Genomic DNA, 24,127 nt, shown 5'->3' with positions numbered 1-24,127 from the left:
AGATATGCATGCTTGCATTTTCTGCCAGCAAATTCAATTGTATATTGTACAACCCTGCTGCAGACCTGGGGAAAAGGGTTTTATTTTTGGTTTTATTTTCTGGATGACTACTTCCAGAAGCCTCCCTCTGGTATGGAGATTGTGCTGACTGTGGTTTTTTGACAAAAGGTACCATTTCCCAGCTCTGTCTGGACGCATCATTGAATTTCCTGTGATGTGGTACCAATACAGCAGCGATTCATCTATCTCCCCAGAGCACATATTCACATATTTGCACAAATGCATTCAGATGTCTGGGAACTGAGGTGCACATGGATTGCTCCTGTTTAACTGGTTTGTGGGTTGGGCTGATAAAAGAGTGTTTGCTGTAATACACTGGAAGTTGGCAAAGTGGATATAGCCGAGCATCCAGGTGATTTGGACTCTTGTTTTGCCAAGTTGGGAAAGTCATTTAAACTTAAGTGCACACAGAGCCAAAATGCAAATACATATGTTTAAATTGGATAAGGATAAAGATAAGGAATAAATCAAAAGCAGATGTTTTAGAAAACAGGCATATTAAATGCCAGTGTTGTCCTCAATCTTCTCACAGTTTAAGCCAAGGTGAGGCTTTGGCTACATCTATATAGTACTGTACTGTAGAAACAATGCAGTTTGACACTGTTATGTGATTTCAGCTCAGCTAAAATCACGGGTTCAGGGCCCGAGTGCCAAGCTTCCAAAGGATCAGATGAGATACAGAAGGGCTGAAGGCAAAATCAGAGGCTTTATTCTCAACAGCCAGAGAGGATGTCAGTGGAGACAGCACTGTAAAGATTGACATATCTTTATACAAACATACAGAAATATTTATAGCACACTGACAGCAGTTTAAAAAAAGGAACTTCTATTGCCTGAGTGTTGATTGGTCCAGATTGCGGCAGGCTAGGATCTGCGGACTGGTTAAGTGGGATGTGCTGTCTTTTGCTGGTGCCAATTGGTCTCCAGGTTTAGAGGGAAATTTAATAAATTATCATTGCTCAGTTTGAAATTTTATGACTTGCTTGTTCTGTGTTTCATGAGTATGTGAAGGAATGAATGTAGGTGTGTTTGAGGTAATGGATGCTAATAATGGTAGTTTCCTCAGTCTGGGGAGTACAATGGTCTGTGCTGGTGAAACAAGCAGCTACAATGGGTGTTAGCCAGTCTGAATGGGTTCCCAGAAGAAGGACAAAGTAAGGCATTGGGCAACTTCTATGACCTTTGCTTTGGCTTCATTGTTAAATGTGTGAAGATATTGTTCAGGGATTATGCCTACTGCCCGGGCAAAGGAGTTATTCTCTGCCCCTCCCACCATTGAGTGTTTGTAAAACATGTATGTCCAACCTAAAAGTCATCTGTGGTGGCTAGGTTAGCTCAAATTCAGTTTCTGGATGAAAGTTTGTCTTGGGCTACTGAGACCTTTCCATGGCTGTGGGTTTGGAGGTCCTCCTTGGAGTCTCGGTCCTTCAATAACAACATCACTTTAATTGCCAGGACTCAATGCTATTGAATTATGGACATTGTGTTTTTACAAGGTCTTTAGCCTTCTCTGCCAAATAATGTTGGTACTTCACCAAACTGTGGATCCCAGGATTCCATAACAATGAGCCATGGCAGGTATAATGGTATCAAACTGCATTAATTATACTGTGGAGATGCAATCCATGAAACATCAAGCTTATAAACCGTGGTTCTGGGTAAAGAAGGCTGCTAGGAATTATTCCTGTATATTATCTTTACTCATTTGTGTGGTTCCTGTTAGACTGGATACACATCTTGGAGTTGGCTTATGTACTGTGTTGGAGTTGGCTTATGTACTGTTAGTCGTTATGTAGAAGAGGGAGCATCGACAGCTGTTGTCACAAAAACCAAGTTAACAAACAATACCTACTGAAATTCCCTCTTCTACACAGCCATTACAAGAGTTGTCTCTTGTTTTTACCCTGGCAACCCTACTTATGTGTGGCTGTCTACCAAGTACTTTTGACTGGACCTGCGGATGATTACCTCCTACTAAACTAGAGGTTTGAGTGTTGGACTATGACTGTGGAGGTTAGGATTTTGGCCATGAAAAACTCACTAGGTGACTCTAGGAAAGTCAACTAGCTGCCTTCTTTTTTAGACCTGGCTTTCATAGACCTTGAATTGCTTGGGTCTTACTCTTAGGATTCACCCAGACTGGGTTTTCCTTAAAATAGATAAGAAATAAGGTATAGCATCTACTATTTTGGAGAAATGTAGCTGCTTCCCCACTTCTCTGTATGCTCAGATGCAGATAGGTATGTGTCCGGGGAAGCTGGGAATACTGCTTTTCCAAATAAGGACTCTGTTTCCCTTCACGAAGTCTACTTTCAGTCTTCACACTGCAGAAAGTGAGACACTAAAACTGTACACATTTTGGACTCTTATATTTTGTGTGTTTCGCTTTTCCTTGGCACCCTTTTCTGTCCTTTTTCTGTGTATGCCTAAACTGTATGCCCAAGTATTCAACTAAAGTAATTTAAGATTAGCATATGAGAGCTAATGAGGTATAGTGATTCCCGATTGGACTAGGACTAGGACACTGGGAATTTAGAGTTTTCCATGGAAACCTACTGGGTGACCTTGAGCAAGTCACACTTTCTCGGCTTCAAAGGAAGGCAAAGGAACAGCTCCTCTGAAGAAATCTGGTCAAGAAAATCCTGTGATAGGTTCAACCTAGAGTTACCATAAGCTGAAAAAACAACTTGAAGGCACACAACAACACTTATTTTTAAATATGGCATTCCCTCAGTCATGGAAATAAATGATTTAGGGCATCCCAAATTTGTTAGTTCGAAAGGACATTGCATATAGGTTAAGGCTTAATTTGAACATCTGCCAAATAAAGAACCAGAAAGAAGCATGTAATTTCAGCATCATTCATGGACTATGTGATGACTTATGGGCCATGTAGTCCCGTTCCTAGTACTGTTGTGACAGATGAAGAGGAAAACTTGGGTTTCCCACCGTTTTTGCCAGTTTTGGAGCCCTTGCAGCTGCAGGATGTTTGCCCACAAGAAGTCACACAAACAAGCCTTGAGGAGAAATCTCCCCCATTTTCTCGCCGCCTTTATTATAATCAAGATAGACACGCGCGGGAGGCGACTCGCCGAAGCGCCCGGATAGCTGCCAGACAATTAGATGATTAAGTCTGATTCCCTTGGGAAAGTTTAAGGAGTCCTGCATCTGGACAGTTTAGGTTTCGGTTCTTGTTCCCCAGAGAAAGTCTGCTTTGGCGGGAAAACAAGATCCTATATAGATGCTTGGCCACAAGGATTCCTTGCGGAGTCAATTCGTCAGCTTCGGGAGTAGATTGTGTGTGGACTACGCTACTCCAGTTTCCAGGACCTTGCTCTCGTTCCAGCCCTGCCTTGTTCCCCGGACCTCGCCACGGACCCTGTTCTTGCTCCTCGCTTCTTGTTGCCTTGAATCAAGCCTTGTTTGCCAAGAATCTAGTTTGCTTCCTAGCCTTGCATTAAGCTCCATGGACTAAGGACCTTGTCATCTCCCCTCACTTTGCATGGCAAAGTGAGTGTTTCGGTTATTGGATTACAACTGGACCTTAATATTTCATATTGGACATTGTTTTCTTGGACTAATTTTGACCTTTCCTGAAAGGTCTACTTCTGAACTATTTCCTACACTTGCTTTTATTAACTTTATATATTTCCTCAATAAAGATATTAGATAGATTCTGGCCTCTGTGTATGGTTATTGGTGCTCTGCAGCCTGGGTCCTGACAGACTACAATTCAGATGACATTAAGAATGCATAAATGCTGTTAGTGTGTTAGTATATTTATTTGCCTGTCATCGTTTCCAAAGGTCAGTTTTGCACTGTGACTCTTCAGTGTTAAATTTATGATGTAAGTCAGAAGTGACTTGAAGGCAAGGGTTGTCATACAACATCCTCTCCCCAGACATGTACTCTTTTACAGAGCTAACATTTCTGTCCAGGGACTTTTTAAAAGTCTAGATTTTCTCACAAGATTCCCCCTCCCTTAATTATGAAATTCAGAAGTGTAATTGATGCAAGTCTATAGGACAAAATGTCATTAAATAGTATACTCAATTAAAGTGGTTGTTACTTAAATACTATGAAGTTTAGGAATGTTTCTAATAGTGATTATATAGTAGCGTTATTTAATGGTAGAGTTGTCATAGCCCCTAGTGGTTTGAAGTAGCCTGTTGGTAAATACACCCCCCCCCCCCCCCCCCAGTTATGGTAACATTACAGTGACTGCAATGCTAGAAATTTGGGATTGGGTGAACATTTCAAGAGGGGAAAATTTCAAGAGGGGAGTAAGAATTGTTATTTAGGAGGGTTATGTGTTGATTTCTGACCTTTCCTTTGTATGCCCACTAAACATTTTGCAATTCCTATGAGTGGCTGCTACCTTAGACAGCTTTTGCTTACTCTTTGGCAACCTGCACGAGAAATGGAAATGGAAATGTACTACTGATTCCTCATCAAGAAATTTGGTAATAATAATAATTATATAGTGTATATATATATATATATATATAGAGAGAGAGAGAGAGAGAGAGAGAGGGGAGGGAGACCAGTTTGGATACTATTCCTCAATTGTCTTTCTACTCTCAGAACTGAACTACAGATCATCTTTAAGTTTTCCCAGACATTCAGCGTTATTAGGATCAGTTCAGTATTATACATAATTTTGCATCACAGTCAAAATTGGGATACAAGCCTCTTTTTAAAAAAATTGATGCCCTATAACTGACTGAAACTTTATCTGTATGTCATTAATGTAACCCGTTAATGACATACTAGCTAGCTTCTATTAGTGTATGCAATGAAATAGCACCTGGCATGCTATTTTTATACTTTTCTGCAATCATTTGTGCCCCAAACACTTTCTTCTAATGAAATATTCAGCTATATAAGTGCTTTGTGTTATATGAAAGGATGGGGTGTCAATCCAGTTGGCATATGCTACTGACATATAATTCCTTTTACTATGGCAGATTTAATGTGACAGTAGTTATGGTGACAATGTCTTCATTTACACAAAGGAAGCTTTCTCTTATTCTTATCTTGAAACATGAGCTATTGCAACATTCTATCGTCTATTCCATATGGTGCTTCTGTCATTTCTTCTCTAATCTGTCCGCTATTTTTCTTAACCCTATTTATAGAACTTTCCGTTGCAAGACTTAAAAGCATTCTTGTTGGAAATATGAAGTATGGATTTTGAGGAGAGAGGGGGAGGGATTGACTGGCAAAACCTAAAAATATTGCTGTGTCCTAGTTTTTTTGCATGGCTAGTGTATGACAATATCATATCATATCATATAAATATACACTCATAGACATAATCATGAAAAAAACTTACATGTGTGTATACATTTTAAAATAAACGAATTAGAGGAATTTATTGTTTATAAATGTGTATAGGTAAACTTTTTTTTGTTTCAGGAGTGACTTGAGAAACTACAAGGTGTTTCTGGTGTGAGAGAATTGGCTGTCTGCAAGGACATTACCCAGGGGACACCCAGATGTTTTGATGTTTTTACCATCCTTGTTGGAAGCTCTTCTCATGTCCCCACATGGAGCTGGTGATGATAGAGGGAGCTCATCCGTGTTCTCCCTGGGTTGGATTTGAACCGGAAGCCTTCAGGTCAGCAACCCAACCTTCAAGTCAGCAGTTTGCTGGCACAAGGGTTTAATCCACTGCGCCACTGAGGACTCCTTAGGAATACATAACACACACACATAGAAACAGTAGGAGCTCTATATCTTGTGGGTTAAAAATGGAAAATGTTGTCAACACCACATTACATATGTCGATTACTGCTCAATAATATTACGGCAATTTTGTTAATATCTGATGTATTATCAACCTAATTTCAAATTAAGAGTTTCTATGTTATAGTGTTTTAAGTATTGCATTAGGACTTTGGGGAACCAGATTTGGCTCAGCCATAAAAACCCACTGGGTGACCCTAAGGAAGTGACTGTCTCGTATCCCAAGAAAAAGGCAATGGCAAACCTTCTCGGAATAAATTCTGCAAAGAAAACCCCATGGTAGGGTTGCCATAAACTGGAGGTGACTTTAAGGAACACAACAACAACGACAACAACAACAACAAGAACAACAACAACAGGAATTATATCCGTCTTTCTGTTCAATTGTGCATATTAAAAAAAGGACCATTGTGTCTGATACTGCATTTGGCACCTGACAAGGGGCTCTTCCACACAGCCATATAACCAAAAATATCAAGGCAGAATAACCCAAAATATCTGCTTTGAACTGTACTATCTGAGCCCACACTGCCATATCCCAGTTCAAATGTGGAATGTTATACAGTGTTCCCTCACTTAATGCGAGGGTTACGTTACAGGACCACCTATGAAAAGTGAAAATCCATGAAGTAGGGACGCTATATTTATATTGTTTACAATCTCACTGGCAAGTAGCATCTCTGTCTGCTACTGCCTTGTGAGGTGAAAACAAAGCTGCTTCAGCCTCTTTTTCTCACCCTTCGGCCCTTCCTTCCTTCCTTCCTTCCTTCCTTCCTTAGGCTTCACCTTAGGAAGGAAGTAGAAAGAGTTTATAATATTATGTTATGATTAATACTATTATTTTAGTGTTTATTTAAAAACCGTGAAACAGCAAGTCCATGAAAAGCGAACCGCGAAGTAGCAAGGAAACACTGTGCATCTGTGTGATGCACAATGATTTTCGAGCTCTGGGAACAAAGCTAAAACTGTATAATGTACATGTGATCTTTTCATCCCTCCTCCCTGTTGTAGGACACGGCTCTACAAGGGCCGGAAAAATAGTACAGGTCAATAACTGGCTCAAAAAATGGTGTCAATAGGAGCATTTTGGCTTCCTTGACCATGGTCTACTCTTCCAAGAGGATGGACTACTGGCAAGCGATGGGGTGCATCTCACACAAGTAGGAAAACATCTTTTTGCACACAGACTCACAAACCTCATCAGGCGCACTTTAAACTAGATCCACTGGGGGAGGGGAACAACAGCCTGGCGAACACTATATTACCCATGACCACAGGGAACCGCCGAAAGGCTAAACGGAGGGCTGCACAAACACAGCAAGGACCAAGTACAGAGAGCACAATAATCCCAAATAAACAGTTCGAGGGGAGGTCACAGGGGCTTACATGTCTTTATGATGAGGTTTGTGAGTCTGTGTGCAAAAAGATGTTTTCCTACTTGTGTGAGATGCACCCCATCGCTTGCCAGTAGTCCATCCTCTTGGAAGAGTAGACCATGGTCAAGGAAGCCAAAATGCTCCTATTGACACCATTGTGACATGTCTTTACACTAATGCTCAGAGCATGGGAAATAAGCAAGACGAACTCCAACTCCTAGCACAGCACCACACATACGATGTCATAGGCATCACTGAAACCTGGTGGGATGACTCCCATCACTGGAATTTAACCATTGAGGGCTATAACCTCTTTCACAGAAATAGAACAAAGGGGAGAGGAGGGGGAGTAGCTTTATATGTCAAAAACAGTTACGTTGCAGAAGAAATGCAAGACTGTAATCCGGGAAACCAGCTTGAAAGCATCTGGATAAGAATCAAGGGAACCGGGACTCAAAAAGATCTTGTCGTGGGTGTCTACTACAGACCTCCGAGTCAGGATGAAGGACTTGATGAAGCCTTCTGTCAACAGCTGACCAAACAGGCACAAAGAAGAGATATAGTAGTCATGGGCGATTTCAATTATCCCGATATCTGCTGGAAAACAAACTCAGCCAAGAGTACAAAGTCCAACAAATTCCTCACTTGCCTTGCAGATAATTTTATGGTCCAGAAGGTAGAAGAGGCAACAAGGGGATCAGCAACTCTTGATCTAATCTTAACAAATGTGGAAGACCTGATCAATACAGTTGAAGTGGTTGGATCCTTAGGGGCAAGTGACCATGTGCTCCTGCAGTTTGCAATACAAAGGAATGCTGAAACTAAGACAAGTCAAACACGCATTCTGGACTTTAAGAGAGCTGACTTCCAAAAAATGAAGGAATTACTGAGCGGCATTCCATGGACGCCGATATTAAAAAACAAGGGAGTTAAGGATGGATGGGAGTTTTTCAAAAGTGAAATACTCAAGGCGCAAATGCAAACAGTGCCAACAAAGAAGAAAAATAAGACAAGTGCAAAGAAGCCAGAATGGATGTCCAAAGAACTTCTAACTGAGCTAAAGCTCAAAAGTGACATGCACAAGAAGCGGAAAAGGGGAGAAATCACCAAAGAAGAATTCAAACGTATAGCCAACACCTGTAGGGAAAAGGTTCGCAAGGCTAAAGCGCAAAATGAGCTCAGGCTTGCCAGGGACATAAAAAACAACAAAAAAGGCTTTTTTGCTTACGTTGGTAGAAAAAGGAAGAAAAAGGAGGCGATAGGGCCATTGCAAGGAGAAGATGGGGTGATGGCGACAGGGGACAGGGAAAAGGCAGAACTACTTAATGCCTTCTTTGCCTCGGTCTTCTCAGAAAAAGAAAGCCATCTTCAACCTCAGCAACATGGAATGGACGAAGGATTGGGGGAAATCCAACCCCAAATAGGGAAACAAGTTGTCCAGGAACACTTGGCCTCTCTAAACGAATTCAAGTCCCCAGGGCCAGATCAGCTACACCCAAGAGTACGGAAGGAACTAGCGGAAGTTATTTCAGAACCACTGGCAATTATCTTCGAGAGTTCTTGGAGAACGGGAGAAGTCCCAGCAGATTGGAGGAGGGCGAATGTGGTCCCTATCTTCAAGAAGGGAAAAAAGAACGACCCAAACAATTACCGTCCGGTCAGCCTCACATCAATACCAGGCAAAATTCTGGAAAAGATCATTAAGGAAGTGGTCTGCGAACACTTAGAAACAAATGCGGTCATTGCTAATAGTCAACACGGATTTACCAAAAACAAGTCATGCCAGACTAATCTGATCTCTTTTTTCGATAGAGTTACGAGTTGGGTCGATACAGGGAATGCTGTGGGTGTAGCGTACCTGGATTTCAGTAAGGCCTTCGACAAAGTCCCCCACGACCTTCTGGCAAACAAACTAGTAAAATGTGGGCTAGACAAAACTACGGTTAGGTGGATCTGTAATTGGCTAAGCGAACGAACCCAAAGGGTGCTCACCAATGCGTCGTCTTCATCATGGAAAGAAGTGACAAGTGGAGTGCCGCAGGGCTCCGTCCTGGGCCCGGTTCTGTTCAACATCTTTATTAACGACTTAGACGAAGGGTTAGAAGGCACGATCATCAAGTTTGCAGACGACACAAAACTGGGAGGGATAGCTAACACTCCAGAAGACAGGAGCAGAATTCAAAACGATCTTGACAGACTAGAGAGATGGGCCAAAACTAACAAAATGAAGTTCAACAGGGACAAATGCAAGATACTTCACTTCGGCAGAAAAAATGGAAATCAAAGATACAGAATGGGGGACGCCTGGCTTGACAGCAGTGTGTGCGAAAAAGACCTTGGAGTCCTCGTGGACAACAAGTTAAACATGAGCCAACAATGTGACGCGGCTGCTAAAAAGCCAATGGGATTCTGGCCTGCATCAATAGGGGAATAGCGTCTAGATCCAGGGAAGTTATGCTCCCCCTCTATTCTGCCTTGGTCAGACCACACCTGGAATACTGTGTCCAATTTTGGGCACCGCAGTTGAAGGGAGATGTTGACAAGCTGGAAAGCGTCCAGAGGAGGGCGACTAAAATGATTAAGGGTCTGGAGAACAAGCCCTCTGAGGAGGGGCTTAAAGAGCTGGGCATGTTTAGCCTGCAGAAGAGAAGGCTGAGAGGAGACATGATAGCCATGTACAAATATGTGAGGGGAAGTCATAGGGAGGAGGGAGGGAGCTTGTTTTCTGCTGCCCTGCAGACTAGGACACGGAACAATGGCTTCAAAATACAGGAAAGGAGATTCCACCTGAACATCAGGAAGAACTTCCTCACTGTGAGAGCTGTTCGACAGTGGAACTCTCTCCCCGGGGCTGTGGTGGAGGCTCCTTCCTTGGAGGCTTTTAAGCAGAGGCTGGATGGCCATCTGTCGGGGGTGCTTTGAATGCAATTTCCTGCTTCTTAGCAGGGGGTTGGACTAGATGGCCCATGTGGTCTCTTCCAACTCTACTATTCTATGATTCTATGTGTGAAAGGAGCCACAAGCCTTTTCTACACTGCTATATAAAATCCATGTTATCTACTTTGAACTGGATTATATGGCAGTGTGGACTCAGATATCCCAATTCAAAGCAGACATTGTGGATTATCTGCCTTGACATTCTGGGTTATATGGTTGTGTGGAAGGACCCTGAGTCTACACTGCTTGAGTCTACACTGCCATATAATCTAGTTCAAAACAGATAATCTGGATTTTATATGGCATTGTAGCAGGAGCCAATGTTGAAAGAAACAAGGGCCATCCAGTTCCATTCCCTGCCATGAAAGAACACACAATGCATGATGTATACATTGGTGTTGTCCTTGAGCAACACCATTGTGCCTTAAGTGAGGTTGGTATTATTATGTTGGGCTTTGTGGGAACAAGCCTGTGATTTGATGTTTGGTTCTATATTATCATCTCCATTCTGTGTATCGTTTCTACGTCTACACTGCAGAATTAATGTAAATTGACACCACTTTCACTACCCTGGTTCAATGCTATGGAATCCCCGGAGCTGTCTTTTTACAAGATCTTTCTCCTCTTATAAAAAGGAGAAATCCCTCTTATTTGCATGTTTTCGAACTGCTAGGTTGGCAGGAGCTGGGCCTAACAGCGGGCGCTCGTTCCGCTCCCGGGATTTGAACCTGGCACCTTTTGGTCCGCAAGTTCAGCACCTCAGCGCTTTAACGCACTGTGCCACCAGGGGCCCCACATATATATACACACACACATACATACATACATATACATACATACATACAGTATATGAATCACATTGTAATGTTTATAACATAAACTAGACTAACTAGACTAAGGAATAGTAAGCCTGCAACCTATCAGCAAACCTCATGAAAAGTCATTCTAAATTTTCTAGCTCTAGGAGCCAACGCGGATATCCCTCCCACCCTCCTAGTGTTATGCCTTTGTATCTATGGTTCTCTATCCCTGGAGGGCGCCGTGAGTTGGGCGGGCGGGCGCGTTTGCGCTTTGGCTCAGGTCCCTCCCCTTCCAAGCCGGGCAGCACGTGGTTAGAGCCAGGCTGGCTGCTTGAAAGCGGAGGAAAGAGCAGAACAGAGGAGGAGCAGCAGGAAGGGAGGTCTGTTGCCGCCATGGAGAGCAGGCCTGGAGGAGGAGAAGGCGGAGAAGGAGAAGAGCCGCCGCTGCTGCTGCTGCAGGGGAAGGAGGGGAGCCAGTCGGAGCTGCTGGCCAGGCAGCAACGCAAGGAGAAGCGGGAGCTGCAAGGTATGGCAAGCGAAAGGCTGGGTCTAGACTTGGGGTGCATCTCCTCACATACTGTGGAATGAATGCAGTAGTTGCACTGCCCTGGCTCGATGCTCTGGAACCCTGGGTGATATGGTTTGGAGGGGGCACCAGCACTCTTTGCAGAGAAGGGCTTGTAGAACTACAACTCCATAGCACTGAGCCATGGCAATTAAAGTGGTGTCAAACTGCCTTCATTTTGCAGTGTGGATGCACCCTTTCTAAGTCTGTCGAACTGCCAGAGTTCTTTTCCTTTGGATAGGCTGACAAGGGGTGCATCCCTTATCCAAAATACTTGGGACCAGAAGTATTTTGGATTTTTTAAATATAAAAAAAATATTTTGGAATACCAGTACAGTAGAGTCTCACTTATCCAACGTAAACGGGCCGGCAGAATGTTGGATAAGCGAATATGTTGGATAATGAGGGATTAAGGAAAAGCCTATTAAACATCAAATTAGGTTATGATTTTACAAATTAAGCACCAAAATATCATGTTTTACAACAAATTTGACAGAAAAAGTAGTTCCATGAGCAGTAATGCTATGTAGTAATTACTGTATTTACGAATTTAGCACCAAAATATCACAATGTATTGAAAACATTGACTACAAAAATGTGTTGGATAATCCAGAATGTTGGATAAGTGAGACTCTACTGTATTTCCATTTATATTCATCATGCAATCTCATGGAGTTGAGACCCAAGTCTAAACACAAAATCCTTTTTTTGTTTTGTGTCGGTTTGTAGTACTACTTTTTATGACTTGCTTTGATTTTAATAATAATAATAATAATAATAATAATAATAATAATAAATCTTTATTTATATCCAGCTTTTCTCTCTCATGAGACACAAAGCGGCTTACAACATATTAATGTCATACAAACAACAATCCAAATACATAAATCCAGACCAATAAGACAGTAAATCAATACAGAATCATCTTAAAAACAATATACATTCATATGACATCATGTCAAGTTAGATGGCACTCTGCTTCAGTCAATATACCCTTAAGGTGTTTTCTGGTGCTTCAGACTAACTTTCTTCATTGAAGGCCTGTCTAAACAGGAAAGATTTTAACTCATTCTTAAAAGAAGAAAGGGAAGGAGCTGTTTTGATTTCTTTCCACAGGCTTGGGGCAGCCACCGAGAAGGCCCCCTCTCTCGTCACTGCCAACCGAGGCGGAAGAGAGAGCAGGGTTTCCCCAGGTGATCTTAAGGAGCAAGCAGGTTGGTATGAGGAGATGCGGTCAGATAAGTAAGTTGGACCTGAACTGCTTTAGTGGCAGCCCCATGTAGAGCCCGTTACAGTAGTATAAATAGGAAGTAACCAAGGCATGGACTAGTATAGTATACTAGTATACTCTTCTGCCAAGAGAGGTTTTGATGGAAGAGACAACTGCTGGGATATACTGTCTGAATTTCTCTTTCTTCCAGAGGCATAGCATCATGATTTTTCAAAAGAATGGATTGATTATTTTAATATGTATTGTTTTTATATGTCCTTTTGACTGATGCCACCCCTGTGATATGGCTCCCCTAAGGCAAACCCTGTAAGAAATTGCTTGGAAGGCACACAGCAACAACTTTCCAAAGGCACACCAATTTAGGAGCAAGTGGAATATCCATATAAATATAGGCTCAAACTGTAAATAGCATGTATTTTCATTTTGTAAAGAAAGAAGTGGGTGTTTTTGTCATAAATATAATAATAATAATAATAATTTACTATTATAATTGTATATTCATATTACATGTAATATTACTAATAATATTACAATATAGTGTTATAGTACAATATAGTAATATATAATGCTTATATTGCACTATGTGGCGGGAGAGCAAGCCAGTGCAATTAACTGCAATGAATCACTCTGACCAGGAGGTCATGAGTTCGAGCCCCGCTCGGAGCCTATGTTTGTTTGTCTTTGTTCTATGTTAAAAAGGCATTGAATGTTTGCCTATATGTGTAACGTGATCCGCCCTGAGTCCCCTTCGGGGTGAGAAGGGCAGAATATAAATGCTGTAAATAAAATAAATAAATAAATAAATATAGCCAAGTGGTCCACACTAAGAAAATGATTAACACAAAACCTCCCAAATTCTCCCATATGGTACCTTTTTGTGTGTGTCAGAAGTGGCTTCTGGTGTGAGAGAATTGGCCATCTGCAAGGACATTGCTCAGGGGACACCCGGATGTTTTGTTGTTTTTACCTCCGGTGGCATAATGGGTTAAAGCCTTGTAACCTTAAGGTTGGGTTGCCCCTGGAGGTACAATGGATTAAACCATTGTACTGGCAGGGTTGCTGACCTGAAGGCTGCCAGGTTCAAATCCCACCCAGGGAGAGCGCGGATGAGCTCCCTCTATCAGCTCCAGCTCCATGTAGGGACATGAGAGAAGCCTCCCACAAGGATGGTAAAAACATCAAAATATCCAGGCGTCCACTGGGCAACGTCCTTGCAGACGGCTAATTCTCTCACTCCAGAAGTGACTCAGGTTGCTCCTGACACGAAAAAATAAAACATCCTTGTGGAGGCTTCTCTCATGTCCCCACATGGAGCTGGAGCTGATAGAGGGAGCTCATCCGCACTCTCCCTGGATTGGATTTGAACCGGCAACCTTCAGGTCAGCAACCCAACCTTCAAGTCATCAGCCCTGCCAGTACAATGGTTTAATCCATTGTACCTCCAGGGGCTCCTACATATGGTACTTTGCTAGATAGTTATGTGAAACTGCATAATAATAATAATAATTGTTACTCGCCTCTCTTCACAGCTTGAGGAAGATGACAACATGGTTCATACAGTTAAAATAAATATATTAAAATACACATATCAAAAGGACACTAATACAATACAGGTTAAATTTCATAGTTTAGAATTATTCCGTATAGTCTATTCGGTCCGCTAGCCCAGAAATCTTCACCAGCCATTCTTCTTGTGTTGGGATAACTGCTCTTTCCATCTCTGATCAGAAACAATTCTTGCAGCAATTATCATATATTGTAATAAGCTTCCAAATTTTCTTTCTAGCTAGTCGTCCAGCATTTCCAACAGATATAACACTGGTATCATCAGGAATGTAACCGTAACAATTTCTTATGTATTTCAGTTGAATATTTGTGGTCATTTCCATAAGACCACTATATATGATAAAATACTTTTTTGCCTTTGTTGAGGCAGAACTTTCTAAACGTTTCATGTTGGTGACACCCTTTTTAGACATGCATTATTTCATGGCACAGTCATTCAGTTTTACTTGCAATTTGGAGGTTAAACCTACCCCTATAAGAGATATAGAAACATACATAAATTGTAATAATGAAATGTATAGGGACACAAACTATCCCATAAAAACCTTTCAATCATATTTAAAAAATAAATGATTTATTGTTTATTTTGCATAGACTTGGAGGATTCTCATGTGACACACCTACACACTACAGCCAATACCATAATGTGTCACGACACACAGTTTGGAAAACGGTTTTACAGACAAATGAACTAGTATGCAAGCAAAATAATAAATGTTCAGACATCTGGCATAAAAGATACTATTGTGAGATCAACCTGTATTAGGAGTGCCCAAATATTATTAATCGATTTGATAATGTGACCTTTACACTTAGCCTCCCGCATTTCCTGGAGTTAGGGGCACAGTAGGACCCATATGAATGCAAAAACCTTGAATAAAAATGCTGTTTTTTCCTTGAGAGAGAACATCTCTCTAGAAATTTCTAGATCTTTTAGCATCACATTTGAAATAAAATCTATTAACAATCAAATCTGCAAAAGTCAAAATTGCAAATGTGGAGCAACAACTGTGTCCCGAGGATAGATTTATTATACTTTGGGGAGCTCAACAATTTCTGTCTTAACATTTTTTAGTATTTGATCATTTAATATATTGACAATATACGAGGAAGTTCAACTACAGCAGTGGTTCCCAAACGGTACCCTTCAGAAGACATTTCTTTTCTGTGGAACTCGGATTCTATCCCTGATTTATGTAATCAAAATATACATTCCGGATCATTTTACGATAATTCAAATATGTTTCCAAATTTCCTGTACAACATGTAGTTTTTGAGTGAATTTTATTCTTGGTATTTTTTAAATCATATCCCAATATTCCAAATGTCTTTCGTTGCAAAAAACTGTGCCAGAAAAAAAATCAAAAATAAAATGTGGAATTAATGTGAAAAATCAACTGTGTTCGAATAACTCTTCTTCAGATAGCAAAGGAAATGTTGAAATGTGAAGCCAGTAACTGCATACCTGATAGTAATAGTTGTAGCATAAAATAGCAGTTATGGAGGCAGTAAATCAAGTAGTTGTGTTTTTTAATGGATCTATTTTAAATTTGATTTTTAAGGTTTTTTGCAGAACCTCTATGATGCTTTTTTTGCAGAACCCTAGGGTCTCCTGGAAAACAGTTTGGGAATGGCAGAACTGCAGGACTGGATCATTAGTGTATATTATTTCAGTGCCAAGGCAGTCTCAGCGGCATTTTCCTTTTGGTGTTGCTGTGGAAACAGGAGAGGTCTCAGTTTTTTAAATCTTCTTGCTTCTTTTGTTGATATAGGAAAGAGTAGTGCTGCTGCCTAACAAAACCAAACTTGTAAGATTTGTTATACTGTCAGATCTCCACAATAACAGGGATATTTCTACTTGCTTTGTTCTAGATTCAACTGGTATGAACAAAGGACTTCAGTATCAGACAGTGTGTTGTACTCCTCACAGTCAGTTCTTCACATTTGCTGGGTTTAGGGGGCAGGGCCTCTGTAAAAGTGAAAAAAATTGCTATTTGTTTAACTTGAGATAATACCTTTCTAGGAAATCCTAGGCCTTCCAACATGATGCTTTTTTAATGTCAGGAGAGACTTGAGAAACTGTAAGTCGCTTCTGGTGTGAGAGAATTGGCCATCTGCAAGGACATTGCCCAGGGGATGTCCGGATGTTTTGATCTATCATCCTTGTGGAGGCTTCTCTAATGTCCCTGCATGGAGCTGGAGCTGATGGAGGGAGCTCATCCACACTCTCCCCAGGTTTATTTATTTATTTATTTACAGTATTTATATTCCGCCCTTCTCACCCCGAAGGGGACTCAGGGCGGATCACATTATAACACACATAGGGCAAACATTCAATGCCCATAAACACATCAAACAGAGACTGAAAGACACACACAGAGGCAAGTTAACCTTCTTCTGAGAGGATGTTCGATTCTGGCCACAGGGGGGAGCAGCTGCTTCATCATCCACACTGACGGCACTTCCTCATTCCAGGTCGTAAATTAGTTAATCTTGCCTCCCCACTTTATAAGTGGTACCTTATCTCCTACTTGATAGATGCAACTATCTTTCGGGTTGCTAGGTCAGCAACGAGCAGGGGCTATTTTTTATTTTTAATTGACGGGTGCTCACCCCGCCACGGGCTGGCCTCGAACTCATGACCTCATGGTCAGAGTGATTTAAGGCAGCTGCTCAACAGCTGCGCCACAGCCTGGATTCGAACTGGCAATCTTCAGGTCAGCAACCCAACCTTCTAGTCAGCAGTCCTGCCATCACAAAGGGTTTAATCCACTGCGCCATTGGGGGCACCAACATGATGCTCTGGGACCTGATCATAGAATCACACTGGAGGACTGGAGAATCACACTAAAATGCATCTGCACTGAAAAAATAATAAATGTTGACTGCACTTTAACTTCTGTGGCTCAGTGTATGGGTTCATGGGAGTTGTAGTTTTACAAGCTCTTTAGCTTTCACTACCAAAGAGTGCTGGAACCTCACCAAACTACAATTCCTGTTATTTCAGAGCAATGAGCCATGACAGCTAAAGTGGTGTCAAGCTGCATTAATGCCACAGTATAGATGCAGCCCTAGAAAGGCGTTCTCTAGAAATCTGTATGTCCTCCAGCATGACATGTACTGTAAATTAGTTGAACAACATAAATAAAGTTTGACCCTCACAAGAGTACTCAAGGTCCAATGAGTTAGGCATCTCCAAGGCCCATGGAGAAGCAAGAAGCAGGAAAAAAAATTCCCTTTAAACATTAAGGAGAACTTCCTGATGGTAAGAGCTATTTGGCAGTGGAATATGCTGGATGGCCATCTGCCAGGGGTGCTTTGATTGTGTGTTCCTGCATGACAGAATGGGGTTGGAGTGGATGGCCCTTGGGGGGGTCTCCTCCAATTCTGTGATTCTATGAAGGGGAGGCTAACTGAATAACAGCTAAATTCAAACTTAAATCCATCTAGAATTATGTAAGTACAGATTTTATTTAGAACCCGTGGTTAATAAAGAAGTCTGTTTTAATAAAACTCAAAACAATTTATTTGCACTGAATTTCAGTACTTTCTATAGTGTGATTGTATTACAGAGGTGTACAATACGGTGGTAGGATAATGTTAATTAGATGTGAACTTGCAGACCGAAAGGTCCCAGGTTCAAATCCTGGGAGCGGAATGAGCGCCCGCTGTTAGCCCCAGCTCCTGCCACCCTAGCAGTTCGAAAACATGCGAATGTGAGTAGATCAATAGGTACCTCTCCGGCAGGAAGGTAACGGCTCTCCATGCAGTCATGCCGGCCACATGACCTTGGAAGTGTCTACGGACAACGCCAGCTCTTCGGCTTAGAAATGGAGATGAGCATCAACCCTCAGAGTCTGTCACGACTGGACTTAACGTCAGGGGAAAACCTTTACCTTTACCTATCTTTGCTTTGTTTCTGCAGCCAAAATACAAGGAATGAAAAACACTGTTCCAAAGAACGACAAAAAGAGAAGGAAACAACTGCTGGAAGATGTTGCCAAGCTAGAAGCTGAGATGGAACAGAAACACAAAGAAGAACTGAATAATTTGAAGGAGCTATCACCTGAACAGAATAAAGTATGTGTTGGACGAATGTTATTTTAAAAACCCTTTGGGCATGTGTTATCCTGCTAAGGGCATTGTATCCACTGAAACAGTAACAAATATTTGTAAGTAAACATTATTTCTGTTTAGGAATTTCCTGTCCTAAGCCATTGTTATCTTTCAGTTGTGAGTGTGGCTAGGTTTACTAATCTCGCATTATCTGTATATCAGAATATTTTCTAAATATCTTTTAAAAGAAGTGCGGCTGCATAAAGTATAATTAGGTTGGACTATGCAGAAAAATAGATGTGGCTGGTCTACAAATATATTTGGTACTTTGCCAGAAATCACTGATGATGAATGCTCCAGTTCCCAGGTCAAATAGATTTTTCTTGCTATATCATCAAAAGCCAACAAACATTTAGCTCACTCTCCAGAGTGGCCAGGATTTAGTTTGCTCTCTCTGTAAATTAGAGAACATTCTGGCTTGTCACAATCTCTGTTTGCAGAGAATTTTGTAGATAAAATTTTGCAGTCCATTCTGACTTACATTCCAGTTTGCTCGTAACAATTCTGGAATAGTGTTGGGTACTATGGGTAATCCCTCACTGTTGATTTCGAAGATATAGAAAGTATATTTGAATGGATGCTGGTAGATATTTGTGTTTTGATCCTTATCCACCATGTCTGTTCAAATCTGTGTAATCATGGGATACCATTTTTCTTCTCCTAGGCATTTCAGATTTTATTATGTTTAGATTTTTAGACTCCCCACCCACCCGCTTTATATTTATTTTGCTGCTGTTTTTAATCTCTTCAGTGCACCGAAGCACTATTAATAACACATTTGTTTAGTGGTCAGTCTGACTTGGATGGGATAAACGTCTCCTAAAATATCAAGTCTATCCAGTTCGAAAGTGTTCCTCAGTTCTGCATTCCCTTTAGATGTGGATAGTGTTTCCCCCCAGCTTTGTTTGTTTCAACCATTGTGACTGTTGAAGAACAGAATTTGATAGGCAAAGCACTAAAGGATAAGTAAAACCTTGGGAATAGTACATAGTTGTATGGTTGATGCCATTTATAAAATATACAAGGTAAAAATGTCAAAGTGTAAAGGAATTGCATGCATAGAACATGATAGACCATGATAGGTATGTTCAAGGAATTGTGAACATTATCTAGTTCCTACCTAAAATCAAGCTAAAGCTATTTTCCAAATTCAGGTAAGTCTTTATTTGTCCTTTAGGAATATTCGGCAACTATAAATATGTCAAGATTGGAGCTTGGGGGCACAGATCAGATTCAGCCTACTAGAATATCAAAAGCACAAAAAAGACGGGTAAGATTTTTTTTCCCATTGTGAATATTTTTGTAAGTAATATCTAAACAAAAAGTGCTAGACATTGACTAAGGTTTGACATCTGAGGTTTAGTGGGGACAGTGGGAACCATAACCTGTCACATTGGTTGAAATGCTACAGAAGAATGGGTTGCAGCAGCCCACTTCAACTTGTTGTGTAGTATACAGTTTATCACTGCTGTTTCTTTACATTGCTTTACTCAGTACCAGCAATAATTAACAGCAAACTATGATCCTGTTTACAGAACTGATTTTGTATCCATGTTGGCCTTCTGCTAACAAAGCAAGGAATCCCTCTTTCTTCATGTCTATTATATGTGATGATAATGCAGTACCTTTGTTCTGTTTTTAGAATTGAAACGTCAGACCAGTGAAGTGCAAGTGTTCATAATGTGAGCAAACACTGCATCCATCATGTGTTTCACTCTTTTCAATCAACAGGATAAAAAAGCAGCCCTGGAAAAAGAAAGAGAAGAAAGAATAGCAGAAGCAGAAATAGAAAACTTAACAGGGGCTAGGCACCTTGAAAGCCAGAAACTTGCACATATTTTAGCCGCGAGGCAATTGGAAATCAAGCAGATCCCATCGGACGGTCACTGCATGTACAGAGCTGTTGAAGACCAACTCAGGGAACAATCAAACTCCTGGACTGTTCCAGCTCTTAGGAGTCGGACTGCGGAATATATGGAAAGTCATGCGGATGACTTTCTACCATTTCTAACAAATCCAAATACAGGAGATTTGTATAGTCGAGGTAGGTATATTATTTCTGTCATTACTTGCCTGTTTATTACAAAGTAATGTCAAACCTTCTCTGGAAATAGCAGGTCCGTTTATACTGTGCTTTAGTTATATCATATAGATGTGTCATGCAAAATGTAAGAGCCAGATGTTGTAAATGTTCATTCAATGAATGATACTCAAAAGGTGTAAGCCCCACTGTGTGTTCAGTGTGCTTTTTAAGTCACATATGGCCTAGACAAAGGACAGAAATGGACCATCTATAGCAGTGGTTCCCAACCTTTTTTTTGACCAGGGACCACTCTCCAGCATTAGTACCAAAAGGGTTACAAATCAGTTTTTGGTCAACTTTAGATTCAGTTTGGTTATTTGGGGTTCTGATTCAGAAAATTGCATTGAATAGGCCACATTAGCTCTTATTTCTGATACAGAACATATGCCATCCAGTAGTCACAATGTGCTCGCCCACAGAAAACCATATTTAATAATCTAGAGCTGATGTGGTCTATCCAATGCAATTTTCTGAATCAGCACCTCAAATAACCCCAGGAACAGGCCTAAAAATGAAGATACCAAGGTGTCCTTGCTTCCAGGTGCTTTTGGACTGTGTGATTTTAAGTAATTGTTTTAATTATGTGATTTTAAAGTAATTGTTTTATTTTTATATGTACTCAAGGCATCGAATTGTGCCTTTGTCCCCTTTGGGGTGAGAAGGGCGAGATATACATGTGGTAAATACAATAAATAATAATAAATAATGGAACGACTGTGCTCGGGAAGGGAGGAGGATGAGAAGCAGCAGTCAGGGGGCTTGCTGTTGTGCACTCCCAACATCCCTATTGCCTCAACACTATAAGAGGGTTTTGTGAGATCAGTTGTTCTCGTTGGAACGATGTAGTAATGGTGAGGGTGTGGACCATATTTTGTTTCTTGGCAGCCACTGGTGGTTCACGGATCACAGGTTGGGAACTGCTGATCTGTAGTATGTAATAAAGATAAAAATCCTGTGTGACAACTCAATACATGAGGGTTGAGAGTATTTTGGCAACTTTAACTGCTATAACGTTTTTTCTGAATTATAGAAGCAAGAGGGAAATCTGAAAATAGTGCCACTTTGTAATCTGTAGAAGATTGTTCATGCCTTTGTCATTTGGACTCACGTTTTCATCTTTTGCTCCTATTTCTGTCTGCTCTGATCAACAATGCTATCTATATCTTTGTTCTCTCTCCCCCCCCCCCCCCTTTGCCATCATGCTTTACTTTGTGAAGGTTTGTCACTTTTGGAACTTCTCTCCCATTGTGACCTTTTTTTAAAAAAAGTTTATTTCTCTGGCTTCACACATTTACATTGAAATTAATTCAGTCCCCTTTTCCATTCCAGAGGAATTTGAAAAATACTGTTATGAAATAGCAAACACAGCTGCATGGGGTGGACAATTAGAGGTAAGTATATCATCTTAATTTTATTAACTGCTTATTGTTTTTAGTTGGGAGAGTGGAGGAAATTAGTTTGAATTGAGGTATAAAGTTCTATAAGTCATATATGGGGAAAGTATATAAAACATTCATTAGCACATTCAGTTGTATGTTGTATTATGCCGTTATGATACAAAATTATATTATGGATGTTTAGTCCAAATTGGTACATTAAAAAAACAACAACACCTGAGTTGTGTGAAAGAAAGAGAAAAATATTATGAGTAGATAACAAATTGTTATTTCATCTTACAGCTAAGAGCTCTGTCACACATTTTACAAACACCAATTGAAGTTGTTCAGATGGATTCACCGCCTATTGTTGTTGGTGAAGAATATAATGGGAAACCACTAATACTTGTGTAAGTAGACATTGCAAGAGTTTTAAAGCATTTAAAGAAGGCTGTATAAGTGACATGTGGAGATACATATTGAATCAAGCATTTTAAGATTTTGCTTGTATTGTATAATCACTGTATAATCATAGAAAGATCTGGGCTCAGATCCTAGTCCTATTCAAATATAAGAACATTTTTGTTCTGAACACAACAAATTAGATCAGGAGTAACAAACCCATTTGCATTGAGAGCCACATCACCCTCATGGTGCCTTCAAAGGGCAGTTGAATCCATGAACGGAGAATTCGTGGTTATACAGAGGGCCAACTATATTTTTACATAGTGGTTGGTGCTCTTTAGTATTTATCTAAATGGCAACTCCCATCACTTTTGACTGTCTGCCATGCAGACTGGAGATAGTGGAAATTGCAACCCAACAGCATTTGTGGCTCTGAGATAGGAGAAAGATTAAAGGATATTTCAAGTCAGACATCATATCAACAAGCCTTTTATCTTAATTTCAATCTCACTATCCTGACTAAATAGAACAAATGGCAACTTTCCAGATGTTACTATATCACAACTTCCATCAGCTCTCTAGTCATGTTGTCTAATGACAAGGAATACAGGGGTTGTATCTGGAGGGCAATATAAAATGACACAGTGGGCCAAATTTGGCCTGCGGGCAAGTCTACAACCAGGACACCAATGCATCAAACCTGTCTTAATTTTGTTATTTAAAAAGATTTTCACTGTATACATTTTGATAGAAAAAGATTCGTTTTTAAATATCTGTTATTGTTAAACACTGAACTTTCTTATTGAATTTACGATTTAATTCCAAAGATTAAATTTGTATACTTATATCTTTTCCACTGGTAAAACATAACCAGTGACCTGTACATTACACATTCTATAGTTTGTGTATATATATATTACTAGTTATAATTTGATTTTTATCTCATCTTTCTCATAAGAGTATATTCCATTTTTGTTTCAAAGAACTTTTGCAATTTCTGTAACACGATTTGTCTTTTTTTCCCCCTAGGTATATGAGGCACGCATATGGATTAGGAGAACATTATAATTCTGTAAAACCTCTATTGGATAAGACTATAGAAAATGAAAGCTAGTACATAATTCAGAAGATACTGAAAAATGGGTGCATCTTATTTGTGACTTATCTGGGTGGTTTTTAAGCTGACTCATTCTGCACCGGTCTTTTTCTAAGGATAAGCAAAGGCAGGGCAATGTACTGCATATCAGAAATCTGTTTTAAGTACTGGGGAGTCTAATTTAAATCATGTTTCTAAAAAAAGGTTCCTGATGTGTGGTAATACTATTTGCAATAAATTGTGTATTACAGATTTTTTGTTTGCCTGGCATATGGAATGTGTCAGTGGTGTATATGTTACTGCATTACTGTTACTTTGTCATGAACAGTAGTCATTGAGTATATCAAGGAAAAAATTAATGAAATCTTAAAATACTGAAATAATAATAGGAAAGGTTGTAGGTCTGAGTGGCCCGAATGTTTAAAAGCCAAAGGTAAAGGTTTTTCCCTGACATTAAGTTCAGTCAAATCTAGACTCTGGGAATTGGTGCTCATCTCCATTTCTAAGCCGAAGAGCCGGCATTGTCCGTAGACACCTCCAAGGTCATGTGGCTGGTATGACTGCATGGAGTGCCGTTACCTTCCCTCCAGGGCGGTACCTATTGATCTACTCACATTTGCATGTTTTCGAACTGCTAGGTTGGCAGAAGCTGAGGCTAACAGTGGCAGCTCACTCTGCTCCCTGGATTCGAACTGCCGACATTTCAGTCAGCAAGTTCAGCAGCTCAGCAGTTTAACTTGCTGCGCCATATCTGCCCCATATTTCACT

The 24,127-nt window shown here is 40.5% G+C and overlaps 1 protein-coding gene across 1 annotated transcript; it reads left to right on the top strand.

Moving 5' to 3' along the window:
• The first annotated feature begins 11,198 nt into the window (after positions 1 to 11,198).
• Positions 11,199 to 23,611, top strand: otud6b (OTU deubiquitinase 6B). Its single transcript, XM_062980196.1, has 7 exons — positions 11,199 to 11,447; positions 18,209 to 18,363; positions 19,577 to 19,669; positions 20,131 to 20,443; positions 21,812 to 21,873; positions 22,162 to 22,268; positions 23,293 to 23,611. Exons 1-7 carry the CDS (start codon positions 11,315 to 11,317, stop codon positions 23,375 to 23,377), a joined length of 948 nt encoding a protein of 315 aa, XP_062836266.1. The 5' UTR covers positions 11,199 to 11,314; the 3' UTR covers positions 23,378 to 23,611.
• Positions 23,612 to 24,127: the final 516 nt, after the last annotated feature.

The sequence above is a fragment of the Anolis carolinensis genome, chromosome 4 (assembly GCF_035594765.1).
Source record: "Anolis carolinensis isolate JA03-04 chromosome 4, rAnoCar3.1.pri, whole genome shotgun sequence".
NCBI lineage: Eukaryota > Metazoa > Chordata > Lepidosauria > Squamata > Dactyloidae > Anolis > Anolis carolinensis.
The sequence above is the reverse complement of the archived record's forward strand: the minus strand, read 5'-3'. Positions and strand labels throughout refer to the sequence as shown.

Bases quoted from the DNA above. Each gene is read 5' to 3' on its own strand.
- otud6b (XM_062980196.1), top strand. From the start codon at position 11,315: ATGGAGAGCAGGCCTGGAGGAGGAGAAGGCGGAGAAGGAGAAGAGCCG. The intron at 11,448-18,208 runs GTATGGCAAGCG...TTGTTTCTGCAG, and splicing joins GGAGAAGCGGGAGCTGCAAG to CCAAAATACAAGGAATGAAA. The intron at 20,444-21,811 runs GTAGGTATATTA...TTTCCATTCCAG, and splicing joins AGGAGATTTGTATAGTCGAG to AGGAATTTGAAAAATACTGT.